This window comes from Xenopus tropicalis, chromosome 2, assembly GCF_000004195.4.
Source record: "Xenopus tropicalis strain Nigerian chromosome 2, UCB_Xtro_10.0, whole genome shotgun sequence".
NCBI lineage: Eukaryota > Metazoa > Chordata > Amphibia > Anura > Pipidae > Xenopus > Xenopus tropicalis.
The window spans coordinates 88,098,760-88,126,086 of NC_030678.2; the positions used below are offsets into that span (position 1 = coordinate 88,098,760).

Below are 27,327 nucleotides of genomic sequence, written 5' to 3' on the forward strand. Positions count from 1 at the left end.
CAATGCATTCAGTTAATCAATGTCATTCCTGGTGAATAATAATCAGTTTATCCAGTGCCACCTTCCAGTCAAGTCAGTTATGCAGCTGCTGACCAGGAAATACTACAGAAAAAGCAAGGACTTATATATGTTAACTCTTATTCTATCAGTCTAAAATATATTTTGTGTAATGACTTAAGTTTTAAGGCAGTCGGAAGTGGTAGAACTCCATTTGGCAGTTTTATTTGTTTAATTTATGTGGAGCTCAGTAACAGCTCTGAAGTTATTAACTTTACTGTACATGTACAGTATAGAGACTATAGACTGTACCTAACCTATTAAGCATTGTTTTTTGACACACACAATTCTTACTTCGGCATGTTGGCATTGGATGGCTCCATTGTCCATTGGGTTGGCACTGAGCTTGCACTGATCCTTCTATGATATACCCCGGATTACACACAAACTTCACCACATCATATAAATTAAACTGGGATCCCTGGGTTATTCCATTTCCTGGATTACCAGGGTGACCACAGGTAATTGCTGCAAGAAATATGAAGTGTGGTAAAATTCAAACATCACAGATAAACAAATCAAGCATCAGATATGCATAGACTGCTGCTAACAACATCAACCCATGGACCTCCTAACTATATACTGCACTTATTACCTTTTTGTTTGCATCTGTATGTTACACACATACATATAAACTCAGACAGGGGCCACCTACTTCCTGTGTCACAGGGGTCTTATAGTTCTAAAAAAAATAAAAGGGTTTTTTGTAAATTCCACCCATGCTATCCCCATACGAGATTAACAACTTAGATGTGTGTTACAGATCGGTGCTGATCGATCATGAATATCCTAAATTGCCACTTAAAACGGATCTAAACCCAAAAAATTAACTGATGTAAACTTACATTAGTGCTCAGAGAACTAGTAAAAAGGAACTGATGAATGGTTGATTTGGATCACAGGATAGGGGCACTATTTGAATGTTTTTTTCATAGGTGTGGCATATTGTACCTAAAGTGATCCCTCAGATTGTACACCTGTAAGATTTTGTCCCCTTATATGCAAGCAATGATTTTCTCATAATTTTAACAACCTAATATTCTACATCAGTTAATATGTCCATTTAGTCATTTGGCATTGGCAGATAAGCTATTGCACAAATACTGTGTCCTGTTTGGATGTGTCACATGACAATTTAGCTAGAGGCTTTCACAAATTTTCACATGATCTTGTTCTTCACTTGAACTTAGTTTAATAATAAAATCCAAATGTGTCCCATACTTCACACAAAAATTCAAGAGAAAAAAAGGGTTTAATTTGCCCTTTAAATCTGAGGTCTGTGTCCCATTTACTTTGGCTCTCTTTGACTGGCCATTGAGGATCCTTATTTCTGATATAGTACAAACCACTTAATTAATAATATCAACTAACTTAAAGAATCAGTCAATCATCAGTTGGCATATACTGGTCAAGCACAGTTTCAGTAATAGGTGCATACACCTAATAGGGCAAGGAATAAAATGGTTGAAAGTGCCTTCTTTCTTCACGTGATTATTGCCCAAAAACATTAACTAAATTACCTGTCAAAAAGTTCACTATGACTTTTCAGGATGTTGACACTCAAGTGATTGGAGAATTGAGCATTATCACACCCGTTAAAGGAGATGGGTGGTAAAACAGTTGAATCACAATTGTTTTAACTACCTCACAGCCATTAGTTGTTCTACACTTCTTATTTAAGGAAACATGGCCTCCTATCCCTGATTTTGATGTGAATCAGCTTGGTTGTTCCAGGTACAGAAGGTCTGCCCCCTGATAAAAGTAGCTATTACTCCATAACTCACCCACTATCTTCATTAACCCTGAAACCATTCCATTACTATATACTTACGCACGCAGATGGGTGCCTTCCCTGACCAAAGATGGTCCTGCTGGCATATTCTCACAGACATCCCAATCAGTCTGAAACCACTGTTACACTGATATACCACACTGTCTCTGTAATTGTAGTTTTGTTCATTAATCAGTCCATTAACAATAGGTTCTGGGGTACCACAATGTCCAGCTGGGGGAAATATAAAGAAGTGGAGGGTTTTGTGTAAGTATAGAGATACTCTACTGTATCTGGAAAATAAAAGATCTCTCTTAATATAAAAACCTCTAAATATTAAAACCATATGTTGCACAAACAGTAGTCTCAGCATGTTTTACTACACAGATACTGTAATATTCTAACAATCAACATTATGAAGAGGAAAACGTTATAGTCTATTAAAAGTATTATAGACCCATGAGTGGACAGTATGTATCACATGGTTGCTCTTGATGAAAGAAACAATAAATGGAAGATCTAATTTCTAAATATATAGCCTTACCAAGCTGGGGTGGCTCAGATTGCAGAAGAGGAGCTTAAAAAGGGATATTATTACTATGTTAAAATATATAATGTGACTTTACCATAAATTCTCTAGATACTAAGCTATTTATACATTTTCAAAGAGAGGATACTGCATGAAATTAAGAGAAATGGGATTTTGGATCCATTTGCCAAGAATGGAGCAATGTGAAACCTGGTGCATGTTCCTTATAGTTGTAGAGTGAGTTGTTGTTCATTCGACAATGCTAAATGCATAAGAGAAGGGAGATAGATGGTATATTGTTTGGTATAAATTTTGAATGCCAATGATATAGGCACAAAGATGGCGGTTTTACACTCCTTAGCAGTCTAGCACTTGTACCTGTATAATTTTATAATCTTTTCACGCAGATCAAGTAGATAAAGAGACGTGTAGGGAAATAAAGTTGCTGGTATTAATACATTCTGATACAATATGGTGTCAGTCCCTTATGTTTTTGCCTTTCTTTTATAAGTTATAAATAAATATTTGACAAAAGCTTTGAATGTGACATACAGATTTATCTTAATATATATGTTTGTTGGTATCACCCTGAAGCTCAGTGATTTCCAATCATATCAGTTCAATGCCTCAACACTATTTCCATGACAAACCATCAATTAAGGCTTAGGTAAAGCTCATTTTCCTTTCATTCAGGAGAAGAATAATGCTAAATACCTTTGTAATATAAATGAGATAATTGTTTCATATTTTCTCTCAAATTCTTTTTCTAGTAATTCGCCATGAACTATACAAAACTCTACAATGGCAAGCCCCATTTATTAGAAATGTATATACAATTCCAAACAATTTTTTTTTGTTAAATGATTTAATATGGCAGACAGACAGCCCACTGTGCATTAAGATGATATTTGTTACAGAATCTGCGGTTGCCTTAAACTGCAGATCTCTGCTGCACTTGGCACTTGGATGCTCTTCTTGCATTTCTCAGCAGAAATTCAGAATACTGAATCAGGAACACTAAAAAATAATGTCATCATTTTTTTTAAATGACAAAGCTTTCTGTGTGTATATTGAATTTTATAATCCTTTGAAAATGAACAAAATAATGTCAAACCACTTCCATAAACCATGGGTTACACCATTGTTTTTTTCTCCTGTTTAATGCAGCATGTTGCATGCTCAGCACATTTACTATATATCCCACACTTGCCTGTCCAACATCTCATTCCCAAAGTAGACTTTGGAACATTGTTGATGGCCAGGATTTTACTCCATTTAGCCACTAGAGCTTAGTGAGGTTGGGCACTGATATTGGAAAACAGATCTGACTCACAGTCTGACTACCAATTCATTCTACAGGTGGTCAGATGGGTTGTCAATCCTTTATGAACAGTGCCAAGGAACTGCCATATGACTAACATGGTTCCCTCTAAGTTTTTGTGGTGTACTTTGAGTGAACATTTGTCAGTGGGTACATACACAATTGTAGGTACACTGATGACGCTTTCCTTGTTTAAACAGGTATTGTGAATTTAACCAGTTTTCTCAATAGTTAATGATCCCACGATTCTGATCCCACTATTTTGATATTATTGTCAAGTATCTAAATGAGGTGAGTGTAACAGACATAAATAGTGTTTTTGTCCTAAAATTTGTGGATGCGGATGGCAGCACATTGGCTTCTGTCCAAGAAAATATTAAGAAAAATCATTGAGTGATTGCACAGCAGGCTGCTTTTTCATTGCCATGCGTTGTTCCAAAATGCATTTTACATTTTAGTTGGGTTGAAGTCGGGGTTTTTTGCAGGCCTGTCAAGTTCTTTGCACTCCTGTCCTAGAAAACCCATTTTATGGCCCTTGTTTTGTGCATTGGAGCATTATGGTACTTAAACAGAAAAAGGCCTTCCCAAAACTGTTACCACAAATTAAAAAGCACGAGATTGTCAATATTGTCATTTCAGGCTGCAGCCTTACGGCTTAGGGATCAAATTACCTTAGCACTCAGGGAATGGTTTGAATGAGAGACTAATAAATGAATAAAAATAAGTAATAAAAACAATAAAATTTTAGCCTTAACGACCAATAGTTTTTGGCTGCTGGAATCAGTGACCACCATTTAAAAGCTGGAAAGAGTCCGAAGAAGAAGAAGGCAAATAATTAAAAAATTCTAACAAATAAATAATGACCAATTAAAAAGTTGCTTAGAACTGGCCACATGCAAAAATTTAACTCAAAGCTAAACCATGCCTTTAAGGTTCTTTTAGAACAATAAAGAGCAGTGAGACCATTCAGAGTTCAGCAGAATGTAAATTAGATTAAGTCTGGCCTCCTCCATGGCAAATGACTGCTTTATGTAGAAATGCTTATAATTCAGCTGCATAAAGCTTTTACTCTCTGCACTGTATGTCTTTTTAAGTTTAGTCTTTCAATTTAAATGCGTGGTAAAGGGAAATGATTGTCAATGCAAGTCCAACTGTGCTCTATATTAATATCAATGGGAAGAGATCTGCAGCAGAAAATGGACTTTTTGATAACTTTTACAAGTATTTAAAATTAACTAAATTCATAGCAATGTTTTATTTCTGCCTACACATCAGGTATTGGCTAAAGTAATATATATATAAGTAAAATATATATATATATTTTTTTTAAAAATTACATTTCAAAGAAATCAAATAGTTGAAAATAAAAAACTACATTTGAAAACAAATACAATAATTTACATTAAAAAATGCATTTGTATTAACCACAGAGACCAATTTCCCATGGTGCTTTGCAATTCTGCATTACTCTAGTCCAGTGTTCCCCAACCAGTGGCTCAGGGGCAACATGTTGCTCACCAACCCCTTGGATGTTGCTCTCAGTGCCCCCAAACCAGGGAGTTATTTTTGAATTCCTGACTTGGTGGCAAGTTTTGGTTGAATAAAAACAAGATTTAGTACCAAATAAAGCCCCTGTAAGCTGATAGGGTGCATAGAGGCTCCCTAATAGCCAATCTTAGCCCTTATTTGGCACCTCCATGAACTTTTATGATGCTTGTGTTGCTCTCCAGTTTTTTTTACATTTGACTCTCGCGTAATAAAGGTTGGGGACCCCTGCTTTAGTCATACAGAAAAATGTGATGCAGCCCTATTCCTTATGGTAGCATATCGGATCTCAGTGTCCTGAAAACTTCCAACTCCCAAGCTTGTCATTGTGTGCATCATATTGATTTCATATTTCTACCCTTTTTACTGCAGAAAAATTAATATATTTGTTCTGCTAGCCACCCTGGCACTGTAAATTTGTTCTAGTAATCATTTAAGTGCCCTTTGGTTCTCAAACTGCTGACCTGTGTTAGCAATATGTCACAAATGGGACCAATAACCTAGCTGATGCTCAAAGTAAGAAATGGCTGAGAAGATATTTCAAGCAAAGTAATAGATTTTTAACTTAGGTCAGCAAGGGTAAAAAAGAGGATAATATTTTACACATATCATCATAAATTGATATCTTCAAATGAATATAACTGGGCTTTTTTATTCTCTGTTTTAGTTTGTATTTTTGAACCCAACTGATGACAAAAAAATATATTTGCAGTTCTAAAGCTAAATATACATCTTATCTCTTCAAAACCATGACATAAAATATAACTGCTGAAACAGGTACATGTGGCGTAACTGCTTATAGCTCAGGGCAGTATACATGTGTGCTGATTACGTCTATATTTACAATTTTAAAAGGTGAACTCAAATTGACAGAAATGTATTATGTATGTTTGTGCCTTTCGCTTTTAAGAAAACTATAACTTCAGAATAAATACTTAACAAATAGTTTATATCATATTAGGTGGCCTATTAAATTCTCTTACCAAACTGGAATATATATATATATCAGTAAATATTGCCCTTTTACCACCACTTTGTGATGGGCTGTATTTTCCATCAGAGATCAACTGACTGGAAATAATGCAGCCCTAACTGAAGGATGAAATGTGGGAGTGAAAAACAGCTTTCTCCATACCTTGGCTGATGTGACCTAACATGTATGTGTACCTTTGGTTTGTTTGTATGCAATGTGAATTGTATGATCCTGAGGGCGGCCCTAAGTACTTAAAATGGCAATTTTCTATTTATGATTACCCAATAGCACATACTACTAAAAAGTATATTTGTATGAACATATTTTATATACAGGTAGATGGAGCAGGGTTTAACATATCAGCTGTTTGTGCAATATTTTTTTTATAGAGACCTACATTGTTTGGGGGTATAGTTTGACTTTAATTTATACAGATAAATTAAATTTTCCTATAATATGAAAATCTACTTTGACCCCACATACCATAGGTGCCATATGAAAAAAGAATGTACTGTACTAAATCCAATAAACTTGCATATCGAATGGTCGCTTATTTATTAATAAGAAAAACTTGTTCAAACAAAAAACCCGAATAATGAGCTCTAAGAACTTGAAAAGCTCAACAAATTTGAGTTTGAGACTATGGTTTGACTTTGCCTATGACAAGTTCCATTGACTTCTATAAAAACTGCAAGCTTTTAGATGGTGAATTTTTACATTTGTGTTCTCAGGTTTTTTGCACATCGGAGTTTTCAAACCATAACTCGAATTCGAACTTGGACGAATTGAGAAAAAAATCAAACTCGACCTTTGGTAAATCACCCCCATAATGTACACTGGATTGAAGGAAGATTCATGTATTTAGCTTCACCAGCCAGATTTTATCAGTCCCAACTTATACTCACCCAAGCATTTAACCTCTTGCCCACTCCACAGGCCATTGGACATGCACTCTCGTACCCGTGATCCCACAAGAGTGTAGCCACTATTACATGCGAAGATGGCAGTTGCCCCATACTGAGTTAACATGCCAATTTTGTTGCCATTGGCTGGAGTGGGTAGCTCCCCACAGGAAATAACTGAAAGGCAAGGTAACAGACAGGTATATTGTGAACCATCTTATTTTTTTTAACAGTGATAAACAGCTATTTGGATTTTTTTGTTATGCAGATATAAGCCCAATATCTGGAATGCTTAAAGGAGAAAGAAAGGTAAAAACTAAGTAAGCTTTATCAGAAAGGTCTATGTAAATACAGCCATAAGCACTCACAGAAACGCTGCACTGAGTTCTCTGACAAAAGATTTGTTGTGTCTGTTTTCCTGTGCCAGAGATATGCAGCTTTCTGTTCTCTCCTGCTCCCCCCTCCCTCAAGAATGCTAAAAACTCCCTACATCCCCTTAGGAATGTGGATCTGAGCCAATCAGGAGGAAGCTTCCTCATAGTCTTACAAACTGAGCATGTACACTGGTCTGGGTGTCTGTGCAGGAGTGAGGCATTATGGGAACTTTCTTTACACAGTTCAGCATTTTTTCTTCCTGTTTGGCTTCTGATCATCTGAACAGGTGAGACTTAAGGGCACTATTGAGAGAACTGAAGGTATGCCTGCAGCTTGAGATTAACTCTTTATTAGCCTTTCCTTCTCCTTTAAGACTTATGACATATTTACAATATTATTTTTGGGCAAGGTAAAAAATGTGTGTTTTTTGCACTTAACACTTAATAAAACATCTGAATTTGAAACTGACATTTGTTTTAGAGCAAAAAACTGAAATCATAGTAAAAACTTGAATTTTAATGTTAATAAACTGGCCCCTTAGTTACAATCTTCTGCCCACTGGTAATCTAATAATCTACCTTGCAAGGATTAAATATGAAGTAACTTCAGTTTAAATTTTTCATGATTAAAACAATAAGCAAAAAGTATTTTTACAAGGGAATATACTGCTTCTTTAAAAGCCTTTATCAGTTTAAAGCTAAAATAGCACGTGAAAAGGAAAAGCATGTTATTGCCTGCTTGCCTGCTGAACAATGCTGCTGACCAATGATTCTATGGAAGGAATATATCATTTATTTTAATATACTGTATCTGTTATTTACAATCTAATCACATATTTGTGTCATCACACATTACTTCTTGTAAATGTAATTCCAACAAAATTACAAGGGCCTTACTATTACAAGTAGGTGTGGCTTCCCCCACACTCCATGTTCCATTGGCTTGGCAGCGGATGATGCGGGGCCCCACATAGTAATATCCTGGGTCACATATTAGCATGAGCTCAGCTCCATAGTGATAGTGTGATTTGTGGATGATGCGCCAGCGACCGTGCTCAGTATTTAGATTGCTTATGTCTGGGCAGGTGATGGCTACAATGCAAAGGTAAAATTACAAAAATAAATCTCTGTGCTACACAAAATGTTAGGATCTGTGTTTAGAGGGATACTCACCCACACACTGTGGGGGGTTGTTTCCATTGCTCCAATGACCAGAGGGTAGGCACTCTGACACTGCATCTTCAGGATTCAAGAGGTGATGCCCCTCATCACATTCATACATAGCTTTTGTGCCAACAGTGTACTCTTTGCCAAAAACAATTCCATTTTTGGGAGAGGCAGGCACTCCACAGAACATGGCTGGGTGAAAAAGCAGAGATAAGAAAAAAAAAAGGAAAAGGAGATAAGAAAAGAAGAAAAAGAAGGGGTTATCTTACCACTCTGAATTCTATTGGCCACTTAAGCCAAAGCATATGGATATTGGAAGAAGAGTTATTAGAGGTGAGTAAAATAATATCATCTGGCATAGACACTGGTTTCTCATCTGGTACAGACACCATTTTATTGCCGTGTATGTGGTTTCCTATTTCATGTTTAACAAAGGAACAAGATTATCAACTCCAAGGGCATTCATATTAATTACGCAAATTTGCATAGCAATATGTTTTTTGGTCTAATGGAATGCCTATATTCATTTTTTTGGCTGCCAAACATCTATATGGGAAATATCTTACTTACAAACTGTAATATCCATTTGTGTAAATTAATTATTTCCACTTAAGGCTGAATGTGAATATGGAAAAAACATGCATGTTGTTATCTCTTAGCAAATCATTAGCTTTTGTGCACTGGTCTTCAAACTGTGTGGCTGCCCCACTGGTGGGGTGAGGGGGGAGGGGAAGAGTCTTGGTGGTGGTGGACCAGTCTGAAGTCCAGGTAAGGTGAAATGTAGAAAGCTTATTTGCTCTTTTAGATAGCCCTGGAGGCCTAGACAAGCTTAGTTATACTAAAATATGGAGAGGAGACTTATTGACTGCCTTGAAGATTCTGATTAATGTTTTCATATATCTTTAAAAAGTAATGGGGGCCCAGAACCAAAAAACTCTAAAAAAAAAACAAAAAACCCTGGTGTAGTGCAAAGAAAGCAGGCGCCATTTACACACAAGAAATGTTATCCTGTTAAAGGACAGAAATATGAAAAATATGTTTGTTATTTTTAAGCTTCCACAACATGTTATTCTAAAATGAAACAGGGAATGACCTGAAAACAAGTTATAACGGTAACCTTACATATATCAAATACATGTACTTTTCAGAGAGGCCAGTGTGCAATTACTTCCTAACAGTGTGGCAAGCCCTTGAAACTAGGCCTGGTGAGAAGGAGGTAGGCACTTTGTGGTGGCGGGTAATTTAGTGGCTGGATTTGGGAAGGGGACACCTCAGGCCTCCAGCTGAAATGATAATTATGACAGTGTCAGCTTGGCTGTGAGAAGAGAAGGGAAAGAAATTGCAGTCTAGACTACAAATCGTGCTGAATTTCAATTTAAAACAGCGGCTACATGAACAGAAGCAAAAGAAGGACTGCACCACAGGCTGCTTTAAAAGGGCACAGTGCAAACTTTCCAAGTCGCTATACAGACAGAATTGTTCAGCCAAGCAATCTAAATAACATTTGAAAACATTCATTTTTATGCACAATAGTAATTTTGATATATAACTAGTATTTTCCTCAATTGTTCCATTTATTTGTCTAGTGGACATTTGCTATACTGGGCATAGCACATTGTAGCTATGTTGTCATTTTTTACTTGCTCACTAACCTTGGCACAACGGAACCTCAGAGTTCCAGTCATAATAGCCCTGAGGTCGCCGTAAACAAGTTGCTGTGTTCATTCCGATCAGCCGGAATCCAGGATCACAGTTAAACCGTACAACTCCTCCTGGTGGGTTGATGACTGGTCCCAGCACAGTTCCGTGAAGGGGTGGCCTTGGGAGGCTACAATAAAGTGCTAAATACAAAGGAATAGTAAATAAAGTGAAAACATTTTGGAAAATATACTTATACTTTTTTGTTATAGTGATCATTTTTCTTAAAGGGGTTGTCCACCTTCAATGTCTAAATCTTATTAAACCACCAATAATGCTCTCATCATGTTAGAAAAGCCATTTTCCATAACAAAAATGGCATAGGCAAACAGACTCAGCATATTACAAATCTAATATACTGCTATGTTAGATTTGCAGCACTATGTCACAGGAAGCAATGTCAGACTGACAGGAAACACAGCCAATAGGAGTTAAGTCTGCTGCATGGCATCATATAAGGAAGTAAAAAAGCAACTGTAGTGTTTAAAGGAGTCACTGACCCTCCCCCCCCCCTCCCCCCAGCACAGGGTCTGTGTATAAGTGAAGGATCAGTAGAGGGATGATTCTGAGATGAATATCTTTTCAGCTGCACATTTTTGTTAACTATCTATATGGCAAAGATTGTTCTATTAAGTGAACTGTTAGATTTGTGAATCTTGTACAACGGTGAACAACCCCTTTAAGGCAAACTGATATACCCAGCACTGGGTATTTTTGCTCTGCTGCAATTACCCAAAGCAGAATGAGCTGCAGTTATAATATTAAAAGCAGATATGTGATTGATGTCTAGTTAGTAAATTAGCCTCTGTGATTATCATGTGCTCAGATTAGGTAGGTCTTTGGCACCATAGATTGATTGAATCTTAATTCTTGCTTCTCTGCTTATTACTGAAAGGCTAATTACTCTCCCTGTAGAAACAGGCATGTTTGCAAAGCTTGTTCAGCTTTATACACACAGTAAATGGTTAGACTGATCTTGTGAATATTACAAATCAGTGTTCCTTGGTTTATGATTTACAATATACACAGTACACAGATAGAGAGGTTTAACAACAGTATAAATAGACATTGGGTTAAGAGAAAGTTAAACAGGCATATCAGTGAACCCAAATTGCAATGGCACACAGGGTGATTCCCAGCAGTTTGTTGCCTGCACAATTTTCAGCTTGTCAGATAGGGTGCCGAAATGCTTGGAATTGCCTCTCCTTTGACTTTAAAGGTAATCGCCCGGGACCCTGTGGTCTGGTGATTAATGTTGGGAAACATGGCAGTGAGAAAATCCTCTTTTAGCTAAAAGGGAAATTATTTATATATCTACTTCTTTTTTACTCCTACTGTCCAGCTCCGGTTACTTTTTTCTTGTCTTACCCCAGTAGCGGATCTTAAAACCCTTCCTGCTGTAAGCATGGTCAGATGTCCAGCGCAAATGCACCTTATTCCCAGAGCTAGTGATGGTCAGTGGTGCAGAGTAGTTACCACTCAGGGATATTAGCAATGTGCTCTGACCTGATGGACCTAAAAACATGCAAAGAACATGTAAAGAAGGACTATACAGAAAATTATTTCAAATAACAAAAATTTTCAGACAGGACAGATAATTGATTCTGATAGCTGTTGGTAATTAGTGTAGGTGGAGATAGTTTCCACTTGACAGGTATTATACCAGCCCGAATGTTAAAAGTGACATTTGGTGAAAATATTATCAATAGGGAAGAACTAATAGGGGAAAAACATTTTTCACAAGCAGTAGCAACCATAACCATATTTGGTGTTTGAGTATAAATGCACTATTTTAAAGGGATGCTGTTTGCAAAAACACCAGGTCCTAAACATTCTGAATAACAGGTCACATTCCTTTATATTTCCTGGTTGTCATGTTTGCGTTGTATCTGCCCTGCTTAATAGCAGCAGGATCAGTTAATATTTAATGTACTTGACAGACTTGTTTACACTTACTACAGTGAGGCCTGGGAAGGCCTAATTCTAATTTAGCTATAGGATTGGAAAACATAGGAAATCTGATGAGGTAGATATATACATCATATATCTCTATCTCATGAGGTACATATGACATATAAAGTCTTGATTTGGCAGAAAATAACACAGCCCTATAAAAAAATTAGTAGAAAAGTAAATTAACTTATAAGAATTTAATAGTTATGTGACAACAGTATCACTTTTTGCATTGCAATAAGACTGCCATCAATAATCATAGGGCTTCATACTTCTAAGTTACTATGGCCCTTCCCCAGGGGCACCAATTATTATCCCACCAGGTAAGCCCTCTGGGTGGTGTACCCTGCCAAAAAGTAAAATAGGGCCCCAATGAAAAAAAAACATTGCTGCATTCCAGCTACACCCCATTATACCGTAACAGAATCTGAACCACAATGCATCCAAAGCATGCCCACTCTCACAAGGCCAACCCTCTCACCTATGTGCAATGGAATACTTAAATATGTTGAATTACACTAACCCATTAGCATAATTAAAATGCAACAAAAACCTAATATCCAGTTTTATTTACTTAATTGCTGTTGGAATTCACATTGGGTTTCATATTTTCACACAATACTGTAGGATAACTTTAACCAAAGTTTATGAAACTATAATTGTGTTAATGACCTGTCACTTTATAATTATAATGTATGTATATCTTTATTTATAATATTAATTATAATGAAAAAATAACATTAAATACTTCCTCTTTAAATACTTCTTTAAATAACATTAAATACTTCCTCTTATCACCATCTTCTCACCATCAAAGATGTCAAACTCATCATACTGCTTTTCACTCAAGAAGTACTCCACACTGAGTGTCACATTGTAACCAGACTCTACTTTAATGAGCCACGAGCAGGTCTGAAAATGAGGATATGTTCCTGGAAAACTCTGGCTGAGAATCACTCCTGTAGAGTCCGTTAGAATCTCATTGTCTGGGCAGTGTACTAGAGAAGAAATGTTACCATAAGATTAGTTATTCACTGGAGTAATGCCGGCAGGTTGCCATTGCTGTATATAAGGGTGTTTCAATCAGCAATATAAGTCCCTTATATAAATGAAGAACATATTCCAGCAGCTATATGAGCAAAACATTTAATGACAACCTTGAGTGGAATTTCAGTGCTGCTTCCTTCTGCCTTGTGCTAATATAGTATTTGTGCTTTTCATAGATAATATCTATGTTTCATAGAACCCTGCTTCCTTCTGGTACTCCATATGGTGAGTAGAGTGCTTTTTCTCTCTGTAAATGCCTGTTTCTTTCTGAACATCACTGTGCTTTGTAGACCCTTCTACAAATAATACCAGTCAGTCACCCAGCTAACTACAATGTAAGTTGTTCATGCAAAACTTTAACCCCTCCATTATACTCTATTTGTATAAATCTTGCTTTCAGTCCTTATAGTGTCTTTATAGCAAGACAGTAATAGTGTATAATATAATTCATGCCTACCATCAGTTTTTTGTTTATGTGCATACCAAAACGCAAAAGCTAATTAGATCATTAGCTACAGTACATGTATGTGAATGATGAGTAATCTATATAAAGTTCTTGCAGAATATGTTGATGCTTTATAAATATAAATCAATGAGAATTATAATGTAATATGCTATATATATGTTTTAAAGGCAGCTTACCTTCACAGGATGGAGGAGGGCCCTCAAAGAGTAGATGGTTTCCTAGACGACAAGTTAGGATTTCAGGGCCAACTAGTGTGAATCCCGGGAGACACTTGTATCTGACAATATCTCCTGAAAGGAAACGTTAAAGAAAATGAAGGTTGTCCTACATAACCATAGTATTGTTTGTTATATATATGTTAAATAATGCATCAGTAAATAATCACCCATCAAGAATTCTTCACTTCCAGACAGAACCTCGCCATTTGGAACAGTAATTGGAGGTTTGCATTTTCTGAGTCGATAACCTACGTTGGACAGAAAGAAGAAGTACTATTTAGGTTTACTGTAGTATTGTATAGATGACAAGCAAAGGTTGGTGTTGGACACGTGAAGGTGGAATTGGTAATCATGAAGTGGATCATTTGATCAAGAAGCCAGTTCATATAGCCTAACCATGGGAAGCAATGTAATAAACATTGCAAAGCTTTCCCTAAGTCTAGTAACCCACAGCAACAAAACAGCTGGCTAAAGGCTACATACTGATTGATTGCTACAGTTTAACAGACCCGACCTAAAATAGAAGAGGAGCTACTACACAAAAGCATATAAAGAAGAAAAAGTAATAATGTTTCAAGGAAACATCCTGGAATCTTTCACACAGAGGGCTGCCATCTTTATTGCTGGTTCCAGGCAAGAAAGAATATCTAAAAACACACAATAAAACAAGGGACATGCTCCCATTGTGTGAAAAAGTAAGAATAATGTATTCATATAAAATAGTTGCACATACTATACTGCAGTATAATGTAGGCTTATATAGCATTGGCACAATGGTCTATACCAATGAACACGTTTCATTGGTACTTCTGACTTCCTCAAGGTTAAGTATTATAAGGTGAATCCCCCCCCAGACATGTTTTTTAGATTTCTGCAGTTACGCCATGCCTTTAGTATTCAATTCCCCGCAAGACCACTAAGGGTAGCGCAAACAACCATGGAGACCTATCTCCACAGACTGGACCTGTCGAAACCTCTCTCCTGGTTTTACACCATACTGTCTGCCTCAGGCCCTTCCCCTCTGCAGAAAGCCAAAATCAAATGGCAGAGTGACATCCCGGCGCTCGACAACGATATGTGGTCGGATGCTCTTAAGCAAGTGACAGAAATATCAATCTGTATGACGGACAGATACATCCAGATAAAATTTTTAAACAGAGCGTACCTAACCCCCTACCGCCTGGCCAAAATTTATGAAAATGTGTCTGACCAATGCCCCAAGTGCAGAAGCGATGTTGGTACTCTGTTCCATGTTTTCTGGTCCTGCCCAGTGATACAGAGATTCTGGGGGGAGGTTCTACAGTTCCTCAATGAGAAGCTTGCCTTCCCAAACATACGCTCACCTGAACTCTGTCTGCTAGGACTAACCGGTGACCTGCACCTCCACCCCTACTCTAGACTGTGCTATTTGCAGCTGCTTTACTACGCTAAGAAATCCATTTTTAATGCACTGGAAGTCTCTAGATCCTCCTCCTCTCCAATTTTGGCGGAAATTGGTGGATGATTCCCTTCCCAGTCAGAAACTGACCTATCTAGCTAGAGGGTGCCCGGAGAAATTTAATGCCGTATGGGGCTCGTGGCTGGACCTATAAATTTGGTGCTTATGGAGGATCATTAGCCCTGTGCAACCAGAACTGGTACCTTAGCCTCACCCCCCCCCCCTCTTTTATCTGCTTTTCTCTCCTTTCCTCTCTTTTCTACTCTGTTTTTTCTCTTGTTCAATTGTTTGTAAATATAAAATATGCAAAATAAAATCTTTAAAAAAAAAAAGGTTAAGTATTATAGCAAACATTATACTGCAACTGAAGTGCAACTCTTTTATCTCAAAGATTGTTCTCAGAAAAAATGTTTAATCATGATCTAATGGAAAAAAAAACAAGATATTTGCTTTGCCTCAAATGATGTGTTTAGTGAGCATAGAAAAGGCTTTAATAACTAGAATGTCCCAACATGGCATCCATGAATCACAAATTATTTTAGCATCTTGGGGTTTCTACCAAACTAGATATCAAATGAAAAAGTTTTCAACATTTCCTGTAGCTTCAGACAAATGTTTGTTGCAATTTTTGTGACTAAAAAAAGTTCCTTTGTGCCGCTGTATATATTGTGTGCTCAAAAGTGGCTCAAACTAGTATTGATTTATGTAACATCATTTGTATGGCCTAAACTGCGCACTGTATTCATTTTTAATATAATGTACTGGTATAAATTATTTTTAGAATATTCCACATGGTTCAATCCGTGTTTACAAATAGATAGATTAAAGGGAACATTGTGTTCAAACCCATTGAACTAACCATAAAAGTAAAGAGCAAAGATGCCTGCATTAGCCGCATCACTGTGAAACTGCAGAAGAACTTGGTTTGAAGAGCTCAAGGCAAATCTTTTAGTAGAGGTGCTGGTAAAGAGCCCAAGTTGTGGATCCGTCTGTTCTGGGCCATCCCTAAAAGACAAAGATACAAAGAAAAGTAGTCAGAATATGTTGCAACAGAATATGTTTCACCAGCAGAATGTTAGTGATCAAATGCTGGATTATTGTACTCTATATAAAAGTATGCCTCCTGATGCAAGGGAACTCTGCTACCCCTACCCTGAGCTAGGTAGCGATTTCAGGGCTACCACAGCGGATTGTGCCAACACAGCACTAAAAGTTTGCATTATATTTTCTGTGCTAATACTTTTTAACATGCTACGATTTATAACACTGCAATGCCAGATACCATTACCTTTATAGGAAAGTCCATCTAATATTTTCTTAAAAAATACATTTTGGAAGTTATACATAAACCTGTTGTAATAATTTTTTAAGTTACATAGTTACATAGTTACATAGGGTTGAAAAAAGACCATTGTCCATCAAGTTCAACCCATCCGAGTAAACCCAGCACACAACCTATACTAACCAATCTATACACTCACATACATAAACTATATATATACAACCAGTAATACTAACTGTAGATATTAGTATCACAATAGCCTTGGATATTCTGCTTGTTCAAAAACTCATCCAGGCCCCTCTTAAAGGCATTAACAGAGTCTGCCATTACCACATCACTAGGAAGGGCATTCCACAGCCTCACTGCCCTCACCGTGAAAAACCACCTACGCTGCTTCAAATGGAAGCTCTGTTCCTCTAATCTATAGGGGTGACCTCTGGTGCGCTGATTGTTTTTATGGGAAAAAAGAACATCCCCCAACTGCCTATAATCCCCTCTAATGTACTTGTACAGAGTAATCATGTCCCCTCGCAAGTTGGTTCTAATTTTTTATTTCTTAAAATGATTTGCCTTTTTCATTTACATATGTTAAAATATATCATTAACATATGCAGTTAATTTTCATTAACATTTATTTTATTATTTACATTTTTTTTAAAATACTGTACATTTTTGCAATTTAGCTAAAACATGTGTATTCCTTCTCTTTGACTTACTCCCGGGGCTGATTTAGTACATTAAAAACTATGGGGAAATGGCTGGCTGAAGTGGCTGAAGCGTATCCAAGATATGTTATATTTATGTACATATTTACATTCATGAGGCATCCACAAAAGGATCTACATTCAACAATAATGATGAGGTAAATCCATCTTGAAATTTGTTGCTTATATCGTTGCTATCCAACGTCTGTGGTACCAAGGGCCTTCCCTACCCTGCCTTTGTGTGCCATACTCTGCCTGCCCTATGCTGCCTGTGTGTGCCATATTCTGCCTGTCCTACCCTGCCTGTGTGTGCCATACTCTGCCTGCCCTACCCTGCCTTTGTGTGCCATACTCTGCCTGCCCTATGCTGCCTGTGTGTGCCATACTCTGCCCGTCCTACCCTGCATGTGTGTACCATACTCTGCCTGCCCTATGCTGCCTGTGTGTGCCATACTCTGCCTGTCCTACCCTGCCTGTGTGTGCCATACTCTGCCTGCCCTACCCTGCCTGTGTGTGTGCCATACTCTGCCTGCCATATTCTGCCTGTGTGTATGGCACACACAGGCAGCATAGGGCAGGCATAGTATGGCACACACAGACAGCATACAGTGACGCAATGCTGGCACTGCTCCTACAGTCTGCACAATAACTATATATTAAAAAACTTTTTAATTGCAGTACCACCTCAGTATATGTTCTTTTTATAGTGTGCAGGGTTTATTTGTGGGTTTCTACTGCTCCTAGAACAAGTGAACAATGTGATTACAGCCTGAGCCTGAGGTGTGAACAATACAGAGGGTGAACCATGTAGGGATTAAAAGCTGTGAACAACACAGGGGATTACATTTTTAAACAATGCAGGGACTTAAAGCCTGAATCTGAGGTGTGAACCATACAGGGGGCCAATTAATCTCAGTACTGATACCATTTAAAGCTTACACAAAGGTAAGCCATCAAAGCAGCCAGACAGGTGGGGGGGGGGCACACAGAGGGGGGTCGCCAGTTGGACAGCACTGGCTTATATCATGAGCAAATTGTTTTTGTCTGTGTAATGTAATAATGGAAATGTTTCATTCACAGGTCCATGACGGCAAATACTGTTTTCCATGTAAAAGGTCTATATTGTCACTATCAAGCTCCAGAAATCCATATTAACATTGTTTTAACATTTCAATGTGTTTAAACAAATATCATGATTGAGAAAGCAACCATTGTATACATGCAAATATCTGAACTGACTCTAAAAGCTTTAGGATACCATTGCATGTTGTGAACTGTAAGACTTAACATTCTCCATTTAAATGGTATTTTCAAGCAGTGGGGCTAATTACAAAAAGACAGCAAAGATGGTTCCCACTGCATTTTGCCACATAAATGCAATGATATCAGCAGTGCTCCTTTATCCAGTAACTGCTGATATGTAACAGGATATATGAGGTTAAAAAGTGTGTCTCTTTGTGTGTGTTAGTGAGTGCGCTTGCCAAGTCTGTGTTCCCATGAAGGGGTATCTGTTATAAGCATATCTAAATATTATTCTAATAAGGGACCATACTAATATTAGAAAAGAAAGGAAAAAATGGGTGATTGTTGGTTGGGACAGACTCGTATGAAGAAAGACAGGTATGAGAGAATGATTTGTGGAACAAAATTTACAAGTAAAAGGGCAGTCTGCACCATGGAGTATGTAAGGAAGCGAACAGAAAAGAAATAGGAGTGGGAAATAGTAGCAGCATCAGCACAGCAGAGGGGTGGTAAACCTTGTCATGCAGTCATGCACCCTGCAAACTACAGTATAAAATTATTTATGCCATGAAAGTGTGCATAGTCCGTTGCGACCATATGCATTCTAATAGTACAAGTGATGTGTGTGCAATTCCTGGATGCAAATCTGCAAGTTAATAAGTGATTAAGCCTTTCCTGGTTCCATCCGACATATTGAAAATTTGCTGTTGTGTGCAACTGTGAGGGCATACAGTAAGTTTGTGTCATTGTGTGGGCGCCAGCATTCCATATAAAAAATGTGAATTTGAGTAGGACAATATTTCTCAGGTCAGAGCCTGTGACAGTTTCTAAAAACAGAGTAATTTGTCAGTGTCATTTACAAAGCATTCCTCCCACCCTTCCCCAAGCTTCCTTCATTTCCCCTGTTACTGCACAAGTCTCTGGCCTTAGCGCTAGAGACACTTTGACAATGTCCCCATCCTTTCTAATTAACATCACTTGCTTTTTAAATTAGTGTTAACGAGCTGGCCTGCCACTATCCATCAGCAACCTCAAGGCTGACCTTCAACAGTAAAAAAGCAATATAAGTTTATTAAGCAAGAAACCTCACAAATTAGTCAGGAGAGTAAGGAAAAAGAGACATATTTGAGAGAAACCAAAAATTAAGCTGACTTATTAAGGGGCTGGCACCTGCAGTTAAACCAGCAATGCCCTTATCATGATATTTAATGACACTTAAGAACTTCATAAAAAAGAGATGCTTTTGCCTTGTATACTTTGTGTGGTAGAGTGGCCCAACAAATGAGAGAAAAAGTGAATTTTCCCTTCAAGTTCTCCATAGTGGGAGATGTAACCTTTAGGGGAAAGGTTGATAAACAGAGAATGGGTTCTCTGTTTAAAGGGTTGTGCTGTCTGGCCCTGGATGTTATAGGGTTCTGGATAGAACAAGCGGATCAGGCGATCCATTCCAGTAGTCCAGCTCACCTATTGAAGCTTACTTTCCAGAGGAAGGCTGTCCTGTGGAAAAGTATTTAATTGTATAGGCAGGTGTGTAGCAGTCTCTCAGAGCAGGGCACAGAGCAGGAAGGATACCTCTCTGTGTTAGGGGCTGGGGGTGCTTCCTGCCACTGCAAGGAGCAGAGGGAGCCCAAACTTGAGAAATCTACCAATTCCCCAGAAGTGTTGTGAGTACAGGGGTGACCCCAACATTTGTGTTTTTCCACTGGTAGTCCACAAGGGGCCCAGGGTAAAGGGGAAACTTATCTAATGTGTGAGGGTAGTGCCCAGAGGGCAAGATTTACTTTTATGATTTGTTTTGTATGATGAAAGGGGCACTCCTGTGTAAATAAGCTGCCTTAAAGCTACGATTGTGTCTGTTGTGTATCCCACTAATTTACATTTGTTTAAATTGGAAGTGGTAAATTCATTAAGTCACGGATCCTGACAAGGTAAAGGCAAAATCTTATAGCAAAGATGTTGAATGTATAGGTAAATGTAACTGATGTTACATAACTTGTGGTCCTGACTTGCATCAGCTTATTAAGTTGTATTTTAGGCTCATGTACTGTATAGTCAGCTCTGCAGTATGAAGGAGAAAGGGTTGAGACACAAACTATAGGGCTCATTTATGAGCACTGCAATGTACAAATTGTAGACACAATCAACATGTCTTTTACCTGCAATGCAGCACTTTTTCCCATTATCCCAGCATAATTTTAGTTGTGAGGGTTTAATGTGCCTAACGCAGTTGCGGACAGTATTTCAAAAATTCATGAAGATTTACCCAGTTTAATGCTTTGGTTGAAAACATTGTGCAAATTTGTTTACGATCCCTAATGTGTATTCTACATACTGCTTTGGATTACCTGGGTACCTGCTTGTATATTAGATGCCATTTCTAATAGATATTAAACAAATATTTTAGTGCCCCACCTAGCAGGCTGGCCCACCTCTCCCATTGTATCCCCCCCCGTGACCGTTAGGGCACATTTGTGTGTTCGTTCCATGTGCGCTAACAGTGAGACGAAGGTGGGGGAGCATGATGAGCCGGGACGCATGCTAAGTGCAAGGACAGTAATGGGCCAGCAGTGGGGAGATGAGGCCAAGGAGTAGGGGAGCAGGAGAGGTATGTGCCTAGTGCCCCCCAGCATTACGCTCTAGGCACATGCCTCTTCAACCTACCCCTAGTTCCAGCCCTGAAATATTGTCAGTTTAAGACACTGAGATATAACTGCTAGATCGTTTAAAGGCAAATGTCACAAAATGTTACCAGTCTATTACGATTCAACATGCAGGGGCGATTCTGGACATATTGCCGCCTGAGGCGGCTCCTGGATTCTGCCCCCCCCACTCCCCAGTGCTTACCTTCTGAGCGCAGGAGCGGGTCCGGGGGCGGTGAGATCGCTAGTGCAGAGAGCGCAATTGCGCTCTCTGCACTAGAAGAGCCGAATTTCCGGTTTAAAAACCGGCTCTTAAAGTTACCAGGAGCGGCTTTTTGCCGCCCCTGGTAACTGGGGCGCTTCTGCCGCCTGAGGCGAGTTTCTCAACTCGCCTAATGGCAGAAGCGCCCCTGTCAACATGAGCCGTTATACCAACAATTTTATCAGTCACTCTAATATAAACATGTGTGCAGTGATTTACTCCATTTAGAGTGTGATTTACACAATTTGAATTTTCGTAGTAAAACAGATAATACAATATGGACTATTTTAAGGCACTGGAGGACCCAGGGCAAAGTTTCAGTTGGTGACCCTCTGCAATCGCCCCAACAAATGAGTGGCAGAAATGTGCTAACCCCACTAAATACATACACACATTCATTAACACAATTGTTGCTAGAAAATCTATAACCTGACTAAATGTATGTATATCTTTATTTATAAATGGAACATCCATTTTTATAATCAGAGCTCTTCATGATGACAAGGCGGTTAAAATAAGAAAAATGAAAAAGGAATTAAAAGGTAAAAAAGTAGAATTATTTCCGACAAGTAAAATAAGTGGGTCTGGGGGATGTTTTGTTAAAAGGATACTGGTTATAAAATGATTGCTGATCAGTCACCCAATCCTGGTGGGCCCTGGGCAAGCCTCTTTTACCCATTTATTACAGCAGTTGAGCAATTTATATTCAATATAGTCACAGTATAAGGTATACTGGTAGTGCAGAGTTTACGTGAGTGTGTGTGTGTATATAGGATGTGTGGAACATTGTGCCAATCATTCTGTGGCCTTCAGGAAAGGTGAAAGTTTGACTGAGTGGCGAGACGGACTACATATCCTCTGGCACTTGTGCACATCTGGGAAGGGTGTAACAGCAAGACTTCTTTGCTATGACTCTATGAGAATATAAATCATATGTTTAGACCATCTTAGAATTAGAATAGGTTAAATGAGACAAGGAAAGAAGGGAAAGAAATACAAATTCCAGGAGAACTTTAAGGCAATGGTGGGCCTACTGGCTCCATTAGGGTGTCTTTTGTTGCCCTTGTCCCTTATACATACAGATCATACATGCAAATGTATGTATGGCTGAGAGAATAAACAATTGTAATAGGGAGGAGCAGCATGACTATATTACAGATGCAGAATTCCCTCAGCAGCAGTGCCATAAATAGAATTTGATATTAAATTTGATATTAATTTTTTCAAAGTTTTTTTTCTCCTTGTTTGCCAGCAGCAATGAGCTTACTCAATAAAGTAAAATGAAATGTCTTTCCTTTGGGTTTACATAAAAGTCAAGGATGAATACCAAAGCCATACAGGATGCATCTAGAAATTCATTCGATGCGCATATCATCAAAGGCAGCAGAACTTGTGGCTTCTGAGAGGGCCAGGGCAACTGCCTTCTTTTGTGCTAGTAATTCTTCTAATGTGGGTACCTCTATAATCTCTCATACTGTGCATTATAGTAATTTTAAAAAAGAATAAGAGGAGGTATATAGACTGAAATAATACATAAAAAGATCTTTATCGAGATACAGCAAACCACCATGGATCACTTACTATTATAAAACCCTGTGAAAAAAGAAAGCCGGTGAGACATGGCTTTCCGATGCTCCTTTTGATAATGTGTATTTAGTGATTAGGTCCTTACCAGACTGTAATGTAATCATTTTGAGGTTCCGTTTGCAAGATTGTGAAGTTGATGTGAATCCCAAATCCCAGCGGCACAGTGATGGTCCAGTAGCAGTCTTGGGAACTGGGGTATTGATCAGGGAAACCAGGAGAGTAAATAGAGCCATTAAAAGCTGTGACATTTCCTCCACATGGCACTGGACAGAAAATAAAAATAAAAAAATGAACAACAATGTATAATATACTGTTGGGAAGAATATGGCTTTACATTTGTGTAAAGCTTTGATCACACTGCCATTTTATCATTGTAATGGCTGGTTGCATATGGAATACAGGTATAGGATCCGTTATCCAAGAACCCATTATCCAGAAAGCTCTAAATTAGGGGAAGGCCAACTCCCACAGACTCCATTTTAGTCAAATATTTATTTTTTCTCTGTAATAATAAAATAGTAGCTTCTTCTTAATCACAACTAAGATATAATTATTCCTTACTGGAGGCAAGGAAATCCTATTTGTCTTACTTTATGTTTAAATGACTTTTTATTTGAATTAAGGTTTGTAGATTAAAATTATAACAGTTCTAATACCAATAACGTATTGAAATAATGTCAAGAAAAGACACCAATATTTTTTCAAAGCTAAAACAATGTAAAGTCAGGGTTAAATTGGTAGGGCACCTTTAGGTTAACTTTTAGTATGCTATAGCAATATTTTAATTGGTCTTCGGTTTTTTTTTTTTTTTTTTTATAGCTTTTGAATAATTTGCTTTCCTCTTCTGACTATTTCCAGAATCCAAATGGGGGTCACTGACCCCGGCAGCCAAAAAACTATTGCTATGTGAAGCTACAGTTTTATTGTTACTGTTAATTTTTATTACTTATTCCTGTATATTCCTTTCTCTCTTTCAAACCACTGCCTGGTTACTAGGTTAAATTGGATCCTAGCAACCAGATAGCTGCTGAAATTCCAAACTGGAGAGCTGATGAGCAAAAAGCTAAATCATTTAGACCAATTGCAGAATGTCTCAGAACCACACCAATATGCAAGCAATGCCTTTAACTCATTTATTTGCAGAAACAAACGGCACAAGCTTTCGGTCCTGTTTTTGATCTGAAGGTATTTAATGACTAAATTGTTCACTTATGTGTATTTCACCTGAAGAAGGGGTTACCCACCCGAAAGCTTGTGCCGTTTGCTTCTGCAAATAAATGAGTTAAAGGCATTGCTTGCATATTGGTGTGCTTCTTTCCCCTTTGCAAAGACACATGGAAAAAGGCTTGGGAGCGACTGAGGAAGTCAAGCACCCTCTGAGAGTATGTATGTAAGTGGTGTGCTGAAAATTTTTCTTTATATATATTGTCTCAGAACAGCATTATACTAAAACTTAGTTTAAAGATGAACTACCACTTTAAGGTCCTTAAGGTCCAGAGGTTTTTAGAAGCTTCTGCCATACCCACTGTGCTCAAATGTAACTAATGATAATACAGTTATGGGATTCGTTATCTGGGAACCTATTATACAAACAGGTCTGAATTATGGGAGAGTCATCTCCCATAATTCTAAGCAAACAATTCTAATTTTTAAAAACTATTTCCTTTATCTTTGTAGTAATAACACAGTACCTTGCACTTGATCCCAACTAAGATATAATTAATCCTTATTGGAGACAAAACAATCCTATTGGGTTTATTTAATGTTTAAATTATATTTTAGTAGACATAAGGTATGAAGGTCCAAATTATGGGAATATTCCTTATCCAGAAAACCCCAAGTGTTCTGCATAACCGGCCGCATACTTATACTAAAATCTAGTTATACAATATGGTCTATAGACTTAAATTTACACATATTTCCACTAGCAATACATTAAAGCCGTGCACATTGTATACTATCAGCATGATTGCATCTCTCCCTCTAAACACTGGTGCAGGTCTGTAGTTTGGATCCCATTTTTATATACTATATGGAAGTCTCTATGTTCAATTTTGACTTAATGTACTGGAGAACCTCTAACCTGTACTGATATGGAGAGGGCTGGAGGATCATTAGACACCTATGTGATTTAGATGTTACTGATAAAGCCTACCATACAGAATGTATTATATTGCCCAAAATGTAAATTTTAATAAAATATGGTTCAGATTATTTATAAACTATAGTAGCTCTATTCAATAAAAAATACAGTTTTTACATTAACATAAAAATCTATTTTCTTCATTTTAACATTATTGTCTAAAGTATAAAATATACAACCCCATGGAGGAGCACATGTGAAACATATGGAGGAGCACATGTTCCCCACAAACGACTGCTTTCTAAGCTAAGGTCTGTTGGTCTTAGTGAAGTCATTTGCACATGGATAGAAAACTGGCTACAGGATCGGGTACAGAGGGTGGTTGTTAATGGCACATTCTCTACTTGGAATAAGGTTCTCAGTGGGGTCCCTCAGGGTTCTGTATTGGGTCCACTTTTGTTTAATTTGTTCATAAATGACTTAGGGGAGGGTATTATGAGTAATGTATCGGTGTTTGCAGATGACACAAAACTCTGCAGACCAGTCAATTCTATCCAGGATGTGACATCCCTGCAGCAGGATCTTGACCAACTGGCAATCTGGGCGGCTAAGTGGCAGATGAGATTTAATGTTGATAAATGTAAGGTCATGCACCTGGGATGTAAAAATATGCAAGCCCCGTATACCCTTAATGGGACTGCACTAGGCAAATCCATAATGGAGAAGGACCTTGGATTCCTTGTAGATAATACACTTGGCTGTAGCAAGCAATGCCAGGCAGCAGCTGCAAGGGCAAACAAGGTTTTGAGCTGTATTAAAAGGGGTATAGATTCACGGGAGGAGGGGGTTATTCTTCCCCTTTACAGAGCGCTGGTAAGGCCCCATCTAGAATATGCTGTTCAGTTTTGGTCTCCAGTGCTCAAATGGGACATTATTGAGTTTGAGAGGGTCCAGAGAAGGGCAACTAAGCTGGTAAAGGGTATGGAAAGTCTCAGTTATGAAGAAAGACTGGCCAAGTTGGGTCTGTTTACACTGGAGAAGAGGCGCTTAAGAGGTGACATGATAACTATGTATAAATATATAAGGGGATCATATAATAACCTTTGTAATGTTTTATTTACCAGTAGGTCCTTCCAACGAACACGAGGGCACCCACTCCGTTTAGAGGAAGGGAGGTTCCATTTAAATATTCGGAAAGGATTTTTTACAGTGAGAGCTGTGAAGTTCTGGAATTCCCTCCCCGAATCAGTCGTGCTGGCTGATACATTATATAACTTTAAGAAGGGGCTGGATGGATTCTTAGCAAGTGAGGGAATACAGGGTTATGGAAGATAGCTCTCAGTACAAGTGAGGGAATACAGGGGTATGGGAGATAGCTCTCAGTACAAGTGAGGGAATACAGGGGTATGGCAGATAGCTCTTAGTACAAGTGAGGGAATACAGGGGTATGGGAGATAGCTCTCAGTACAAGTGAGGGAATACAGGGGTATGGGAGATAGCTCTCAGTACAAGTGAGGGAATACAGGGTTATGGGAGATAGCTCTCAGTACAAGTGAGGGAATACAGGGGTATGGGAGATAGCTCTCAGTACAAGTGAGGGAATACAGGGGTATGGGAGATAGCTCTTAGTACAAGTGAGGGAATACAGGGGTATGGGAGATAGCTCTCAGTACAAGTGAGGGAATACAGGGTTATGGAAGATAGCTCTCAGTACAAGTGAGGGAATACAGGGGTATGGGAGATAGCTCTCAGTACAAGTGAGGGAATACAGGGTTATGGGAGATAGCTCTTAGTACTAGTTGATCCAGGGACTGGTCCGATTGCCATCTTGGAGTCAGGAAGGAATTTTTTCCCCTCTGCAGCAAATTAGAGAGGCTTCAGATGGGTTTTTTTGCCTTCCTCTGGATCAACTAGTAGTTAGGCAGGTTATATATAGGCATTATGGTTGAACTTGATGGACGTACGTCTTTTTTCAACCCAACTTACTATGTTACTATGTTACTATATACACTGTATCAGTGGTTTGGTATTCTTTAAGGTTTGCTGTAAGGTTTCCTTAAGGCCCTTTT

At 38.2% G+C, this 27,327-nt stretch overlaps 1 protein-coding gene across 2 annotated transcripts in view; it reads right to left on the bottom strand.

The window, feature by feature from the left end:
- The window catches only part of csmd2 (CUB and Sushi multiple domains 2), a 554,847-nt gene that overhangs the window by 18,612 nt on the left and 508,908 nt on the right, over nt 1-27,327 (bottom strand). For both annotated transcript variants that reach the window (XM_018091826.2, XM_031896919.1), the window contains 12 exons: nt 23,261-23,438; nt 16,319-16,464; nt 14,189-14,269; nt 13,980-14,093; nt 13,100-13,288; nt 11,706-11,852; nt 10,292-10,480; nt 8,646-8,831; nt 8,370-8,564; nt 7,102-7,275; nt 1,889-2,062; nt 352-525 (listed from right to left, as the gene is read on the bottom strand). In XM_018091826.2, the coding sequence (XP_017947315.2) occupies nt 352-525; nt 1,889-2,062; nt 7,102-7,275; nt 8,370-8,564; nt 8,646-8,831; nt 10,292-10,480; nt 11,706-11,852; nt 13,100-13,288; nt 13,980-14,093; nt 14,189-14,269; nt 16,319-16,464; nt 23,261-23,438 (1,947 nt within the window). The remainder of the gene's footprint in view (nt 1-351; nt 526-1,888; nt 2,063-7,101; nt 7,276-8,369; nt 8,565-8,645; nt 8,832-10,291; nt 10,481-11,705; nt 11,853-13,099; nt 13,289-13,979; nt 14,094-14,188; nt 14,270-16,318; nt 16,465-23,260; nt 23,439-27,327) is intronic.